At 54.3% G+C, this 16,465-nt stretch overlaps 2 protein-coding genes across 4 annotated transcripts in view; one reads left to right on the forward strand and one right to left on the reverse strand.

The window, feature by feature from the left end:
- Positions 1 to 16,465, reverse strand: part of LOC123285602 (ral guanine nucleotide dissociation stimulator-like) — a 372,006-nt gene that overhangs the window by 265,044 nt on the left and 90,497 nt on the right. The gene's annotated exons all lie outside the window — the stretch shown is intronic.
- On the forward strand, positions 587 to 11,426 carry LOC123286147 (ral guanine nucleotide dissociation stimulator-like). Of its 3 annotated transcripts, none has more exons than XM_070509664.1 (4): positions 587 to 1,307; positions 6,065 to 8,252; positions 9,608 to 9,801; positions 9,956 to 11,426. In XM_070509664.1, exons 2-4 carry the CDS (start codon positions 8,020 to 8,022, stop codon positions 10,414 to 10,416), a joined length of 888 nt encoding a protein of 295 aa, XP_070365765.1. In that variant the 5' UTR covers positions 587 to 1,307; positions 6,065 to 8,019; the 3' UTR covers positions 10,417 to 11,426. The 3 variants fall into 3 exon arrangements, with proteins under 3 accessions (XP_070365765.1, XP_070365767.1, XP_070365766.1); XM_070509666.1 differs by lacking the exon at positions 587 to 1,307 and having other exon boundaries at positions 5,833 to 6,175; positions 6,928 to 8,252; XM_070509665.1 differs by lacking the exon at positions 587 to 1,307 and having other exon boundaries at positions 5,833 to 8,252.

Raw genomic sequence — 16,465 nt, forward strand, 5'->3', positions numbered from 1 at the left:
TAGAGAGCCCAGAAATAAGATTGCCAAGGTTATTCAACAGCGGGAAAACAGTCTTCTCAACAAGTGGTTCCTGAAAAAGTGGATATCTTCATGCAAAAAATAAACTTGGATTCTTGCCTCACACCAGATATAAAACTTAATTCTCAATGGATCATGATCCAAATGTAAGAGCTGAAACTCTTTGAAGAAAACATAGGAGAAAACTTTCCACAATAGGATTTGGCAATGATTTCATGGATATGACACTCAAGGCATGGGCAATAAAAAACAGAGTACACATGCCAAAATTCATGAATATTAAAACTTTTCTGCCTCTGAAGACAATATCAACAGAGTAAAAACACAACCCATGCAGCATGGGAGGCCATATTTGCAAATGATCTATCTGACAAGGGCTGAATATACAGAATAGACATAGAACTTCTAAAATTAACAACAACAAAACAAACAACCCAAATCAAAAACGAGCCAGGTACTTGAATAGACTTTTCCTCCAAGAAGATACGCAAATGGTCAACAAGCATATAAAAAGATGCTTAACGTGACTAATCACTGGGGAAATGTAAGTTAAAATCTCAATGAGACACCACCTCACATCCATGTGACGGCACTCCAAAAAATAGACAGTGAAGAAAGGACTCAAACAAATGTTGGCAAAGATGTGGAGAAATTGGACGCAGGTACACTGTGGCTGGAATGTAAAATGGTATAGTTGCTGTGGAAATCAGCATGGCAGTTCCATAAAACAATTAAAAAATAGAATCACTAAATGTCCCCTCAATTGTACTTTGGGATATATACACAGCACAGCTGAAAGCTTGGTCTCAAAGACATATTTGAACACCCATCTTCATGGCATCATTGTTCATGATCGCTGAAATGTGGAACAACCCAAGGATCCATCCAGGGGTGAATGGAGAAGCAACATGGGCATATCGACACACAACTGCATATTATTCATCCTCAAAAACTAAGGATATTCTGAGATATGATACAACATGGATGAACCTTTAGGACAATCAACCAGTCCCAAAAATACAGGCCTTGTGTGACTCCACTTACAGGAAATTCCTGAAATGGCCAGATTCAGAGAGACGGACAGCAGATGCAGTGGCCAGGGGTGGGAGCAGAGGAAGGGGAGTGACCGATGAGTGGGGACGAGGCTTCAGTTCTGTGGGGTGACAAGAGTTGTGAAGATGCATTGTGCTGATGGCTGCACCACCATATGACTTTGGTCAACACACTGAAGATGCGCTTAATGAAATTAATGTGCTTAATGATGTGTACACAGAAAAATGGTCAAGACGGTAAGTTTTACATTGTGTGTATTTTAAGCGAATAAAAATAGATTTTCTGTTAAAAGTGCAAATACAAAGAAATGAGCAGAGTATGATTTAGTGTTGCCATTCGTGCTCTTCCATTCTGACCCTGGTGTTTGTCTCAGCCCTTGTACCTGAGACAACTTTGATCAGACAAATGCTTTCATTCTGGGCCTAATACAACCTTGAAATCAGAATTAAACAAATCTCTTCAAAATTTTTGTTACAATGTATTTTTCAGAGAAAAAATAATAAGAAGACATTTTTAATATTAAATTTAAGTTTGTTTTATATTAGTTTCAGGTCTACAACAGAATGATTCAATATGTGTGTATATTGTGAAATGATCACTATAAGAAGTCTGGTTGACATCTATCATCAAGAGTTACAAATGTTTTTCTCGTAACGAGAACATCTAAGATTTACGCTATTAGCAACTGTCAAAATGCAATATAGTATTATTAATTCCTTGGCTGCTATAAAATAAGCACCATAAAACAATTCCAGTGTATCCATTTTATTATTAATTCACTGAATCTATTTTTTCTCAGAATCAATTAATTTTTAGGCAAATGACTGAATTTGTTTTAATCTACATCATAATATACTGACTACAGGTTCTGACATTTTAAGTTTTGTTTAGGTGTTATTATTTCTAGCAAGTTAACTTTCCTGAATCTTATCAGTCATATCAAAATATATTCGGATGTATTTCTTCTTCCGTCAATAGTTAGTCAATGATAAAGTTGACCGTGTGCCATTTTAACCATTATCAGTTTTGTATGCTGAGGGTGATTTTACCCAGTAATAGACACCGTGTAGGTTTGAAGTCTCCTTGGAGGATAAGCAGTGGGGGGAGGTCAAAGCATGGTACTTGTTTCATTTGCTGAGGGTCCATTTTGACTTTGCTCTTACAAAACGTGTTCTTTGTCCATTTGGGAATCTGAAGCCCAGAAAGTTGGAGGGACTGGCCCAGACCTCAGGAGGGGGTCAGAATCCAGAAGATCAGGCAGGGCTCTGGCTTCCTTGGCCAGGGCTCAACCCCTTCCCTTTGGGTTTTCTTCGGAAACAGGGACCTCATGGTTCTAGGGGAGCCCTGCCCACCCCTGTACACGTGGGGTCATCTTCCTATTCGCATCCAATCATGCACAGGCACACTCACACCGATTTCTCCTGTGTGGACCATGCAGGGACCCCAGGAAAGAGCAGATACCAGGGAAGTGACAAGAGGCCGAGGAGAAGGCGGTCGGAGGCAGCTCTGCCATGAACAGTAGCATCCATCCTCCTGGCTACATGCCCAGAAGGCCCGAGACAGACCAAAGAATCCCTAAGGTTTCTAGGTGTGTACCTGTTCCAAGGACATCCCTGGCCCAGCCTGGAGGGCACAGGACTGGGGAGCTGGAGTCCACTTCTGTGGGCACCTGCTACTCTGATGAGCCGTTCTCCTCTTGTGTAGACATTGGGTAGAGGAGAGAAGACCTTGGTGTCCTCCTGTGTCAAGTGGAGTTCGTCCAGCGGGTGACTCCCTGGGTTCCGTATGATGCTCACGAAGGGTCTATGGCCCTTGGTTCTCCATCGATGACGCCCTGTGCTCTGAGCACCTGAGAAAATGCTTTCCCACCTGCTGGAGATCCTTTAGAACTGAGAGAGGTTTGGGGGTTCGGGTGGATGAGAACTTGGGATAAGGAAGAACATGCCAGAGCACTGTGAACTAAGGCCAGAGTCCAGGGACAAGACCAGTCCTTGTTGGACTCCCGAGGTCCTCACTTGGCTGGAGAGGAGAATCATTGCCTTGGTTGAGGTCAGGATGCCTCCTGAGAAAAAAGGACACCCAAGTGGAGGAACAGAAAGATGAGGGAGAGGGAGGCTCCTGAGGTTCCTCCCACGGCCTGGAAGCCTGCAGGTCCTGCTCCTTTACCCCTGGGACAGTGGGGAGCCTCTGCCTTGAGGACACCCAAAGAGACTTCCTGTGTGGTGGCTTCTGCCAGGGCTGCAGTGCTGGTGCTGGCCACCAGGGTGCAGGCAGCCTCCAGCGTCAGTGGTGCCCAATGAGGTTGGGTTTTCACTGTTGTCACTTCTATTGGGATGTAATTGCCACACAGCACTGCCTAAGTTAACACTGCTGTGTGGTACATTTCAAAATTGCTAAGAACCAAGAAGCTAAACTTCTCATCACAAGCAAACACTTACTTTTCTGTTTTCGGTGACGGATGTTAAGTGAACTGATGGTGTCATTGCGCAGGCTGTGTGCATCCAGTCCCTGTGCTGACTTCTTAAACTTACACGGCACCCACTCAGCCTGCCTCAGCTGCTGGAGCAGCAAATAGCCGTGCAGAGGCCTTTTCGGCTGTCCCCCGCCTCAGAGAGAACTCACTCCTCCTGGTACTAGCGGTCCTCTCCACAGTCTGACTTGGTGAAGAGCAGGAGGAGGGGACACGAGTTTCACAATTCTTCACTCAGCGACTGTGCACCGAGCACTCACCCTGTGCCAGGTGCTCAGGTGGGTCTAAGTGCAGGGCTGACAGTGACTGAGTGGTCCCTGCCGGTCAGGAGCTCACACTCTGGAGGGGACAAGGACAAAAGCATGAAAGCAAAGACATGAGAGGGGAAAGAGCCAGTGCTGAGGGGACATTCAGGGGCCTGTGAGGGAGGGCTGGGGGTCACCGGGTAGGGGTCTGAAAGGCCTCACTGGGGTGACATTTCCTGGGACCAGAATGACAAGAGGGAGCCAGCCCTGCACAAGTCTGGGAGTGGCGTGTCAGGGAGAAGGCACCCCTGCTGTAGACACTCATGGGCAGAAGGGGGTTTGGCCAGAGGATGTGAGAAAGGTGGCCAGTGTGGCTGGAGGGAGCCTGGGGGGAGAGAGGAGGCGGAGGAGGGCAGGGCCAGATCCTGGGGCCTGAAATCACGGTTCCAGTGCCTTGCATCTGTAAACGGCAAATGCCTCATGTCTCACAATTTTTGTGGTTGAGGAATCAGACATAGATTAGCTTGGTTCTTCTGCTCGAGATGCCTCAAGGCCGCGGCCGCGGCCTCAAGTGATGCTCGACTGGCAGAGAATTTCCTCTCAGGTTCACTCAAAGGAGTCGAGGTGCACTTTGGACTCAGAGCATGGGTTCCTTTCTGTCTGTTGGCCTGGGCGCTGCCTCGGTTCTCTCCCATGTGGGCCTCTGTGTATGGCAGCTCAAAACGTGTGTGCTTGATTCCACAGCTCAGGGACAGGAGAGAGAGAGAGACACGGGAAAGAGAGAGAGACGGAACTTAAGAGAGGGAATAAGAAAGAAGTGAGAGACTTTCTGTGTTTAAAATTTAGACATGACACTCGTCCACATTGGCTGTGTTCTATTGGCGAGAGCCAGTCACTAAGCACTCAGTGGTCACACAGGAATCTGTGAGGGATGTGTGTACCACGGGTGGGGATCTCTGGGAGCCATGGTGAAGGCTGCCCACCTCACAGATCAAGATGAGGCTCTTGGGTCTCTTTCTAAACAGAAGAGGAAACAATGGAGAGGTTTGAATCCAGAGGATGACAGTGTCTGGATTTCATTCATCAACCCTCTCCTTGTGCTGACATTGAAATGAGGCCAAGAGAGGAAGTGCCTGTTGCAATAGCGCATTGCTGAACCCAGGCCTGGTTTGAGTGGTGTTCATGCTACATCCCTTCTCGTAATTCTTCCATCTCTTTGTTTGTGCATTACTTGCACTTGACACCACCTCACAGGTGGTATGGATATTATTTCATATACACCTGATGATGTCCCTAGCAAGTAGATTCTAGGCGGATTCCCCTTGGGCAGGTTTGGAGACTGGGGAGGCCCTGAGAGGCACAATGAGTTTTCCAGGACAGAGAACTGGTAAGATAAAGGAGGTCTGAATTCTGCTCTGCCTCCTCAAAGCTGGGACCCTCATCACATTCCCAGGGAGCTGTGGCTGGGGCTGTGGAAGCTCCTCATGTAGAGTTAAGAAGAAGACATGGGGGTGGTTTGGGTAGGTCCGATTACAGGAAGCAGCCCAGGTAATGGAATCTTGAAAAAGTGACCTCACTTCCTTGGCGATAGACCCCAACAGATTTAGAACTCTGGTAACCAGGCAGTTAATTCTAGAGACAGACCCCTAGCCAGTTCATTTGACTGGAGACACTTCAGAGTACAACATGTTTACTTGTTGTGTACCAGTTTTCAGAGGCTCTAGGCTCAGGAAAGCCCAGAGTGTGAGACTGTTGTGTTGTTGTGGACATCGGATCAAGCCTCATGGCCAATCTGGCAGGAGGTACCCAAAGGTAATGTGGGGCAGCCCAGGGCAGCCCACTGTAGGGCAGGACACAACTCGGATCCCACCTGAGCAGCCCCATAGCCCTTGCACCTTGTGTGAGGGTTTGTGTGTGAGTGTCGGGGTGTGTGTGTACGCGTGGGCGCTGTGCGGGAAGGCAGCAGGTGAGGAGTGGGTCCCTCCTGGGCAGGAGGAGAGTGTTATGTGCTGTCAGCCAGGTGAGTCTGTCATATTCATACCCCGGGGCTTGGCTGGCAGCCTGAGCAGCTGGGTGCTGGGATCAAGCTCCTCTGCCCTTGTGTTAGTCCTGAGCCGTAGAAGTTTCATCTAGTTCCCTCCCTGGTCAGATGTCTGTGCAGACGTCCCTCTGTGCCTGAACTAGGGAACAGAAATTCTCATGGGGGTGTCCCCCTGTGGCGATGTGCAGGCAGGCCCCTGATGCCTCCTGGCCCGTCTGCCGGGCACTGTGTTTCCAGAACTCCACGCAGGAGATCTTTGAAGAGCTACATGATGGGTTCGACTTCTCTCCCTCCCTAGTCAAGGGGCAGGAGCAGCAGGCCGCCAGCAGCATCCTGTGCTGGTCTGAGGTGAGAGCAGGAGCAGAGGGTCTCCCCGCCCACCACCCCAAGATGTTCAGGTTGGGCCTGGAACCCAGGTCCGAATCTGAGCACACCCCTGGTGCCCTCACAGGGCTTTCCCACTGAGTGTCCTACGGCCTTACTCCCAAAGGAGTCTGGGCCTCCTCTCCTCCCCAGCCAGCTGAGGGCTCGGGTGGAAAGACACTCTCCACATGTTTCTTGGAATCGTAGAGGAAAGGTTTACTGTTGTTGTCACTTCTCACGAGGCCATGAGGACCTTAGCATTTTGCTCCTGTTTTGATTGATGTAACTTCCCGGCTGGGAAGCTGTAGCACTCAGCGCCACTGTCCTTGCAGACCTGCTCCAAGCCTCACAAATCATCACACTTGCTAGGCTGATTACACACAAAGAGCATGGGCGTGGATTACAGGATTCTATACATTTCTCTGCACCTTGTCACCTCACAAAACACTTCGAATCACAGCAGTTTGTTACGTGCTGTAAAACTGGTGAGTCTGTGATATTCATACCCCAGGCTGGCAACCTGAGCAGGTGGGTGCTGGGGATCAAGCTCCTCTGCCCTTGTGTTAATCCCGAGCCTTAGAAGTTTCATCTAGTTCCCTCCCTGGTCAGATGTCTGTGCAGATGTCCATCTGTGCCTGAACTAGGGAACAGAAATTCTCATGGGGGTGTCCCCCTATGGCGATGTGCAGCAGGCTCCTGATGCCTCCTGGCCCGTCTGCCGGTCATTGTCTTTCCAGAACTCCACTCAGGAGATGTTTGAAGAGTTATGTGTTGGGTTCGACTTCTCTCCCTCCCTAGTCAAGGGGCAGGAGCAGCAGGCCACCAGCAGCATCCTGTGCCGGTCTGAGGTGAGAGCAGGAGCAGAAGGTCTTTACCCCCACCCCCCCCCAAGATGTTCAGCGTGGGCCTGGAACCCAGGTCTGAATCTGAGCACACCCCTGGGGCCCTCACAGGGCTTTCCCAACGGAGTGTCCTACGGCCTTGCTCCTGAAGGAGTCTGGGCCTCCTCTCCTCCCGAGCCAGCTGTGGGGTAGGGTGGAAAGACACTCTTCACGTTTCTTGGAATCATAGAGGAAATGTTTAATGTTGTTATCACTTTTCACGAGGCCATGAGGACCTTAGCATTTTGCTCCTGTTTTGACTGATGTAACTACCCGGCTGTGAAGCTGTGTAGCACTCAGGCCACTGTCCTTGCAGACCTTCTCCAAGCCTCACGAATCATCACACTTGCTAGGCTGATTTACACATAAAGAGGATGGCGGTGGGATTACAGGATCCTATACATTTCTCTGCTACTTGTCATTGCACAGAACACGGCAACTCATTGTAGGCCGCTCAGGTCAGGAGCTGAGGCCTTAAGTGACTTCATCATATTCCACAGAGGAGGACATTTTGCACAGTGATTCAGCCTTTCGATGCTGTTGGACCTTGACATGACCCAATTCTGTTGCCATTTGAGCCAACACTGCAGGGCACATTTTAAGCGTGTCCGAATAGACTCTAAGTTTTCCAGGTCTGCCATGACATAGAACCGCAGATTGGCGGAAGGTCACTAATCATCTCTTTGCTCCTGTCTGTGGTGGGGATGTTCATTGATGACTCCCTGGGATAATGCTCTTACCTCAGGCTCTTAATGCACAGAGGTACAATTGTTCCTCAGGTCACAGAATGCCTTGAAGGTACTGAGTGTTTGTCATTCCCCTAAAAATCAAATTGTACTTTTAAGTCCAAAACCATTTTCAAGGCGGGCTCTCGTCCCTCTTGCACAACTTCCTGAGGCGCTGGGAGGTTCTGGTCTGAGCTCCAGACCCTGATGCCCCTGGTGGTTCATGGTGACTCCACTGACTCTGTGTCCCTCCTTGTCCACGTGGTATGCCAAGGAACCCACCCTGTCCGTGGCTGAGGCCCGCACGATGCGGACCCTCAAGGCAGGCGCAGTGCAGAAGGTGGTAGGCTGCCTGCAACCATCTTTCCACGGCAGATCCATCTCCGTCACCACCTTCCCGTGTGTGTACCAGGCCTTCTACCCGACCCCACAGGTCCTGGACCAGCTGCTCCAGAGGTGAGTGCCCACCCCTCCACAGCACAGCAGGGAGTCTCCTACCTAATAAACGTGTGCCTTGGGAACGTCCCCACACCTCTCTGAGCGTCACCTTGCTCATCCGAATAGTGGGGTGGTAAGAGGGTAAACCTCACAGGGTCACTGAAGGAAATCACGGGAGACAGCACGGCAGACGCTTGCCTGGTGCCGGACTCCACAGAAGGGACTGCTGCTCATGCTGCGTGTCCTCATGCTTACAGCTTCCGTCGCCAGTGAGGAGACTCCCTGCCTCTCCCCTCGCTGGCCTGTGGCCTTCCTGAGTGTGGAAAAGTACATGAAAGCAAACTGTTTTCCTATTGGCAAGACAATTTAGCGAGTCCATCTAGCTGATCCTGGTCCTTGTCTTCGGTGCGGCCAGAGCAGTGGTCTCTGTGGGCAGCAGAGGAGACGCAGGCCCACTCAGAATTCTGGGAAGGCTCTGGATGGGGTTCATTCATTCAATACTATATGTTAAGCTCCTACTACACTCGTACCCTTTCCTACACACTAAGGGTGTCCAATGAAGGAAGCAGACACTATCCCTGGGGCTCAATTCTAGCCTGAGAGCTAGAAGCTCACTTCTGGGCATCATGAGTATTCATGCCCAGAGGACGTTAGATGTCACACCCTCTTGGCCTCCTCTAGATATGGACGCATCCTCTCATAGTCAGACCACGATGACAGACTTCAAGGACCAACTAAGACCATGAGTGGTGTTGGGTCCAGAGGGAGGGCCTCCTGTGTCCACAGAAGGGGCTAGGAGACCATGGGGACTGTGGCTATGGATGGACTGGCAGACCCTGGATCTCACGCCTCTTGGGGTTTCTGTGGGGGGCCTGAGGTCTGCGGTCTTCCCTACAGGAGGAAATGAATCAAAGAGACCTGTTCATGGGGTGCCAGTCCCGCCATGGGAAGCAGAGGAGAGGCTGGGCTGAGTCGGCCACTGAGAGACTCCTCGCTTCCACAGTTCCCTCTCCCTCTCCCTGCCCTCTGCACAGGCACCTCTCCTAAGCACCGCCACTGGGGCCCAGAACAGTAGCTGGTGAGCAGCCTGGTCACAAATCTGCCTCCAACCTCAGTCCTGATGCTCGAGCGTGGAGGATGGGGCAGGCTATGTCCAGGCCCTTTGGGAAAAGAGTGTCAGGTGGAAGACCAGACTCACACAGGCTCTCTGTTAGATTGGCTGATGACCAGGCCTTCCAGTGCAAGGACAGCCACCCAGGGATTGGAGTGGCTGGTCCACCCTCTGGGGCTCAGGCACAGAGAAGGTGCTGTGGGAACACAGTGTGGAACAGCAGGCCAGGCCTGTGACTCTCTTCACACATGCCTCTCCCCAGTGCCCTCTCTCCCATCTGGGGCCCCCGGCCTCAGGAGAACTCCCAGGATATGTGGCAGATGCTGCGCCACTCCAGGATCAATCTGACGTTGGCGTATCTCCAGGACCTCTTGCCTGGCTCAGTCCTGAAGCACCAGGCCACCCCTCTTCTCATCCAGGTGGACCTTTTCCAGGCCACTGAGTTGGAGACAGAGGGTAAGGGAGACCGTAGGCTTGGAAGACTACCCCAGTGGGTGGGTCACGACTGGGGATTCATTGAAAGACAGTGGGATCTTTCCTGTTTGGGGAAAGGCACATGGAAAGCAACTTATGTAGCTGACCCTTTCTCTTTCTCCATCTCCTGCCCCAGCTCCAGCGCTTCTGCCAGGTGCAGAGGCAGAAAAGGGGCCACATCTGGAGCTGGACGGAACTCCAGTTCTATTTCTGCCGTCACTTCTAGCGCTGGAACCGGCAGCAGCGCCCTCAGCTGCTCCAGACCCCGAGCGAGTGCCATCAGCAGCCCCAGCCCAAGTGCCAGGTCCTGAACTGGACTCAACGGGACCAAGGGGTCTGCTGGGATTTCCACCTCAGGCTCCAGTAACAGCCGCAGAATCAGCTCCGGTTCCAGAGGCTTCCCACCCCTGTCGAGTGACCGGGAAGAAGCAGCCCGATGGGAAGCCTAGCCTCATGGCCTTCTCCCCAAGGGAGGTGGCAGAACAGCTGACGGCCATTGACGCGGTGAGCACCCGGGCTCTCAGGGCGGGGTGGGGCAGGCCACCCCTATGCCATCAGCTGGCCCAGACCTGCTTTTCCCTGTGGCGGCTCCTGTGACCTGGGTCCCAATCCCAGCTCCACCACTTCCCAACCATGGGATCTGGGCAACTCCCCAGCCTTCGTGTTCCACCCTCACACTGTAGAGATGGGGACCAAGAGGCCCTGCTGGACAGAGGGGCTGAGCACATTGAGTGAAGTAGAACACAGAGGAAGCCTGGTGGGGCTTGGCCCGAGAGGTCGGGGAGGAGAACTCACTGTGTGCAGCCAGGAACTCAGGCGGCCCAGCCATCTGCTCGGGATGCTCAGCAGCCTCAGCATTTGTGATGCACCAGACGTGTACTTCACTAAAAGGGAGACAACCTGACAAAGCCCGTGGGTGTAGCTGGCACAGGGGAATGTGCAGCGGAATGGGGCCTGGGACCAAGGATGCTCAGGATGCAGGGAGATGCCCCCTTGGGAGGAGCCCAGTGGAGCAGCCCTCTGGAGCTTGCAGTTTGTGGGGGTGGGCTGTGTGTAAATGCTCCTGTCCCTTCCCCACCAGTCTGGAGTCCCGGGTCCTCCTGTGCTGGGTGCTCTCAGTGGAAGAACAATGAAAGCGAGGGGCTCCCACCACGCTGAGAACACATCCTCAGCTTCCTGAGCCCCTCCTTAGACCGGTGACTCCTGCTTGGACACTAAGCTGGGCTGTGGCAGGGCTGAGTGACACTCCCCCTCCTCCCCAGGAAGTGTTCAAGAACGTCGAGCCCTCTGAGTGTCTGGGCTGCACCTGGGGCAAAAGAAACCGGCCCGGACATGAGAACGTGGCACCCACCGTCTGGGCCACAGTGGTGCAGTTCAACAGAGTAGTAAAGTGTGTCATGACGTCCTGCCTTGGGGACCCAAACGTGACGGCCCGGGGCAGGGCCAAGGTTCTGGAGCGGTGGATCGAGGTGGCCAGGGTATGCGGGGGGAGACCCTCTCCAGAGCCGTGGAACTGCCCCTTCTCCTTGATCAGCTCTCAGGACTGAAGGCTGCACTCTAAGCCCCTGCACAGTCGCTAGGTCCTTCCTGTCAAGGGCACACTGACCTTGACTTGCATGTCCCAGTGGTGGGATGCTCACTTCCTCCCTGGCTCCTTCCTACTTTGAGCGAAATTCCTCCTCCTGGAAGTGTTACTCTTTGGTCCACCTGTGCCCACCCTGGCACCCTGGCCATCTGTCCCACTCAGGAGGGAAGAGTGGAAGGGAGGGGGACTGAAGCCAGAGCAGACAGGGCTCCTGCTCCCCCTCCCAGCTCCTCCTCTCCCTCCTCAGGAGTGCCGAGCCTTGAGGAACATCTCCTCCCTGCACGCAGTCCTCTCGGCTCTGCAGAGCGTGCCCATACACAGACTGAAGAAGACCTGGGGGAAAGTGTCCAGGTGGGGAGGCCTCTCCACAGGAGGACCAGGGGGAGGAGGGAGCTCCCACGTGTCTGCCATTGCCCTCTCGTCGGCTGGAGCTTCCTGGGTGGCCGTAAGCCCTGGGCACAGGGCCTGGGTGGGTGTGCAGTGTCCCTGATCCTCACTGGCAACTTAGGCCCCCAGTTCTGCTTCAGGAATCAGGTTCCCTGGATGTCACATAGTAGGTTGAACCAAAGTGGAGATTTTCAAGTGTTTGCCATACAGCAACAGAACTCTGTGCCCAGTGGGAAACCAAACTGGTCAAAATACAGCTGCTGCATAGAAAAGGGAGTGGCAGCCCCAGGTGACCAACATGAGAGCCCCCTCTGCAGTCCCATGGTGACGTCAGTGCTCAGAGGACCCCCACAAAAATCCTCATTCGGGCAGTTTGGATTTTCCAGATTCTCATCGAGAAGGGACTTGCACTTATGCCCCCTGCCCCATTGTTCCTGAGTTTCTCCTTCCTCCTTTCCCCCCTCAGGAAGAGCTGCCGAAAATTTAAAAAGCTCTGTGATGAGGACAACTCCCTTAACTGGGAGCTGCTCATCAAGGTAGAGTGGAGGCTGGCATGTGGAGGGAGAGGCGGGGTGTGGGGAAGGGGGAAGGGGCAGGATGTGGACGGTCATTTCTCACTTGGAGTTTCTGTGTACAATTCCAGTCTTCCCTGGATGAACAGGAAGATGGGGTATGTTTGGTCCATGGGCAGGTGGGGGAGGTGTTTGTGGGGTGGGAAGCCCCGGTTATGGCAGGAAGTGGGGGGTGTCTGGGCTGATCCCGGAGGGGATGCTGAGCTGGCCGGTGGAGCAGGGGCTGCCTTCCATTTTGGTCCACGCTGTCAGCACTTAGATTCTTCCAGGCTGTTGCGTGCATGGGGTGGACGGGCGTATGTTTCTTCCCTGAAGCAGCTCAGTGTGTCTTTAGGAAGCCAGGCCCCCACTGCTCCTTCTGTCTTCACCACTTCTCCACGAGGAGGGCACCCTGCCTGCCCTCGGGATGGGCACTGCCAGGCATTCCCCCAGGCCAGGTGGACAAATGGGCTGCCCAGCCTTGAGTCTGAATGGCTGGAGCATGACAGATGTTTGTGCATGTGTGACTCCCCACTGGCCCTACCACGGTCCCTCCTAGTCTGTCCCTGTCAGCAACACTCACCTGGGTCCTAGTCAGCAGTAACTGGTGCCCAGGTGGCTTATGGGAAGTGTCCAGGAAACTGGTGGTGCTCAGTGGATCTTTCCTGAGTGGACCTCATAGGCTTCACATGAAAGAGAAACAGAAGTGTCCTCTCAGCCCCGCCCCACCCTTTCACACCGGGTGGGGTGAGAGCCAGAACCATGTAGACCGTCACTGACGCTGAGTCCTCAGGACACCCTGCGAGGTAGGGGGAGTTGTCACACTTTCCAGATGAGGAGGCTGACTCAAGGAGGTCAGGCGTTCGGCCCAAGGTCACACAGCGAGAGTGTTGGAGCTAGGATTGTTCTAGAATCAGAGTGTGCTGGAGGATGGAGTAGCATGGGTACCAGCTGACTTGGTTCAGACGTCCAGGGCTGAGGTCAGAGGGGCTGAGGAGAAGTGGGGTGAGGGGAGGATGGCCTCCTTGACCCTGTCCTCAGTCCTGGCAGAAGCAGCCCTCCAAGTTTGCCACCCTGCTGAGGACCCTGCAGAGAGGCCGGAAGAGGCAGCAGCAGCAGGTGAGTGCACCTGTGGGGAGGGGCTCCAAGGTCAGAGGAGGGGACTCTGCCCTCCCAGCTGGGGGCTCCAATCCAGAGAGGGGGCCTTCCTCCTGCAGCCCTCCTCCTGTTGCCGCAGAGCCTGACACCCGCCCTTAGAAGTGACCAGGAGGAGGGCCTGGGGAGCTGCAGCAGGATGGGTCGGGAGAGTGGAGGGGCCAAGGATTAAAGGCCCTGTGACCAGCCAAAAGCAGGCCCTGGGAGGTGACCAGGAGGAGTCTGGTGTTCTTGGAGGGTGAGGGGTGGGGATTGAGGGCCGGCTATAAAGGATTTGAGGCTGCTCCGTGTGGGGACCCTGGGCTGGGCCAGGAGGCTGAGCATGAGGAGTTTTCAGGGGAGGGTCATGGGGACACCTGAGACCAGGGCCTCATCCCATCTAATCCCAATGGCACAGGGCATCGTCCCTTTCCTGGGCACCATGCTAACTGACCTGATCATGCTGGACACTGCCATGGAGGATTACGTAAATGTGAGTGAGGCCGGGGGCCAGAAGGGGATGACCAGGTTGGGACTTGGGAAGACACAGTCCCAGTACCAAGACTTGAGTGGTCAGAATGTGGTAACTTCCTGTCATGACAGCCTCCCAGGCTCCCCTGTGGGCTGGGACAGTGTGCCCCTCTTAGGGATGAGGGAACGAAGGCTCCACGTGGAGCCCGTCCCGGGTCCCCAGGCTGGCGAAGCAGCAGAGCTGCCCGCCTGCAGAGCTGCATGGGCTTTGTTGGAGGCGAGAGAGAAGTCAGCCTCCAAGTCAGGCAGCACACTGATGGAGCTGTCCCTTCCTGCCTGAGGACTCAGCCTCCCTGTCCGTCATCGGAGGGGCTTGGGCTACAGGGTCTTTGAGTGTCGGCCCCCATGTCCTCCCTTCTCTGGAGCCCAGAGCCTGGCCTGGGTCCAAGTCCTGTTTTCTGTCAGGCCCAGCCCCCTCCTGGACCTGGAGCTGGGCACCATGAGAAGGGGTGTGCACGGGGGCTGGTCATAGCTAGGGGGCTCGTTCTGATGGACTTTTGCTGTCTGCCTTCCAGGGCAATGAGATCAACCACGAGAAAAAGAAAAAGGTGAGCAGCTGTGGCCTTCCATGTCAGGGAGGAGAGGGGCGTGGAAACCAGAGACGCCCCTGGGCGGAACTCTCCTGGGCACCACCCGCTGCATCTTACATTTACTGAGAGTGTTGGATGACAGAGAATCAGGAGACCCATCCAGTGGGGGGGTGGGGGCAGCGCTGGGCATCAAGCAAAACTTCCTGCGGGAGGGGCTTCTACCCATCTCTGAGAACAGGTAGGTCCTGCGTGGAATTGGAGGGAAGGAGGGTCCCATGTGAGCAAGGACCCAGGACCAGCCCCTTGCCCCACTCCTCACCCCCTGAAGACCCTGCAGCATCCCCAGCAGGCTCTGTCTGCATCCTCTCCTCCCTCTGGTGCCAGGAGCACAAAGTGATGATGGAGATCGTGCAGCTCCAGGAGGCTGCAGAGAATTACAACCTAGAGCCCCAGGAGCGATTCAGGGCCTGGTTCTGGGACATGCAGCAGCTCAGTGAGGATGAGAGGTGAGGCTGGACAGGACATGGGGAGGAAGAGGTGCACTCTCCCTGCTGGCCAGTCCAGAGAGCCTGAGTCCATGACTCCCTTGTCAGCCCTGACCTGTCGCATGGCGATGGCTGGGGAAGCTGGGCTCCAGCTGCTGGGCAGATGCCGGGAGGGACACCAGGGCTGTGGATTGTGGGAGGCTCACAGATGCCACTCTATCCTGTAGCTACAGCCTGTCCTGCCAGCTGGAGCCCCGGTGCTAGTTGGCCAGCAAATCTCTCCAGGCCCAGAGAGCATGGCCATCATGAAGCTGAGGAGGGAGTGAGCGTCCCGTTGTCGTATGACCTCTTCCTTAGCAGCAGGGACCCAGCTGGGGCACTCAGGGTGCAGGGGCCCCACCGCCTGCCACCCCTTCCTGAGGCCAATTTCCATCTCTGTAGGGGTGAGAATCACTGCTTGTAAATAGTTCATGCCAGATTTGCATACCGTTGTATTAAAGTCCTGTTTCTCTTAGAGCCTGGGAGTGGTGGTTCTTTCACATTCTTTGCTAATTTAAACGCTGTCCAGACTCTCAGATCCCTCACTGGAGTAAGACATTTTGCAGTCATCCGATTATTGTGTGTGGGAGAGGGGGGAAGGTGCAGCCCCTGCCTGGCTGCTGAAGGAGACCCCCAAGTGCCCCTCCTCAGAGGACAGGTCCGTGTCAGCATCGTGAAGCTGGGCCAGGAGCAGAGACAGCCCCTCAGACCCCTGAGATGGGAGGTCGAGGTGTTTTCTCAGGCCGAGCATCCACCACGGAAATGTGGGGGGCCCTAAAGCCACCACTTGCCAGGCCCACTCTGTGCCCCAGGAGAGGGGCTGCCCGTCCACACTCTGGAGGGAGAGGAAACATTTCCTGCATCTCTTGTGGACGTGTCTCTGGACCCCATGTTGGGAACTTGTAGTTTTCTAGTTCAGCCTCTGGAAACGCATCAGCTCTAAGTGGGGAAAACACGTAAGGAGATCAAACCGTGCGTGTGGAGAGGACAAGGCCAGGGGAAGGTCATTTGTGCAGGGACTTTGGGCAGGCAGGACCTCCCCTCCTCAGTGTCCCCCTGGGGCTCCATGCTCACCCTTTCCCTGGCCTGGAATCCTGCTGGGAACTTGTCCCCGGCTCCGAAGTCCTCTCCCTGCTCGTCTCCTCTCCAGGGGAACACTTGTGGTGCAGCCGTCCAGGCTCCAGCTGGGCCCCGTTCCCGACACCCTCCTGCTCCCTGGGACCCAGGACCCCAGCCCCTGCACTTCCTTCTTCACTCTTGTCAAGTCAGAAGTCCCCTCAAGGCCCCACCCTCCCTCAGGTGCCTCACAGCCACTCCTCCCTGGCTGGCCTGATGGACCAGGATGGGTTCTGACAGGCGGGATAAGGGTCCAGGTACCTGGCCAGACGAAACCCCCACTCGGTC

Source organism: Equus asinus, chromosome 5 (assembly GCF_041296235.1).
Source record: "Equus asinus isolate D_3611 breed Donkey chromosome 5, EquAss-T2T_v2, whole genome shotgun sequence".
Lineage (NCBI taxonomy): Eukaryota > Metazoa > Chordata > Mammalia > Perissodactyla > Equidae > Equus > Equus asinus.

Excerpts from the sequence above, each read along its gene's own strand:
- LOC123286147 (XM_070509664.1), top strand. The coding sequence starts at position 8,020 with ATGGTGACTCCACTGACTCTGTGTCCCTCCTTGTCCACGTGGTATGCC. Across the intron at positions 8,253-9,607 it reads CTGGACCAGCTGCTCCAGAG|TGCCCTCTCTCCCATCTGGG; the intron begins GTGAGTGCCCAC and ends GCCTCTCCCCAG. Across the intron at positions 9,802-9,955 it reads CACTGAGTTGGAGACAGAGG|CTCCAGCGCTTCTGCCAGGT; the intron begins GTAAGGGAGACC and ends CTCCTGCCCCAG.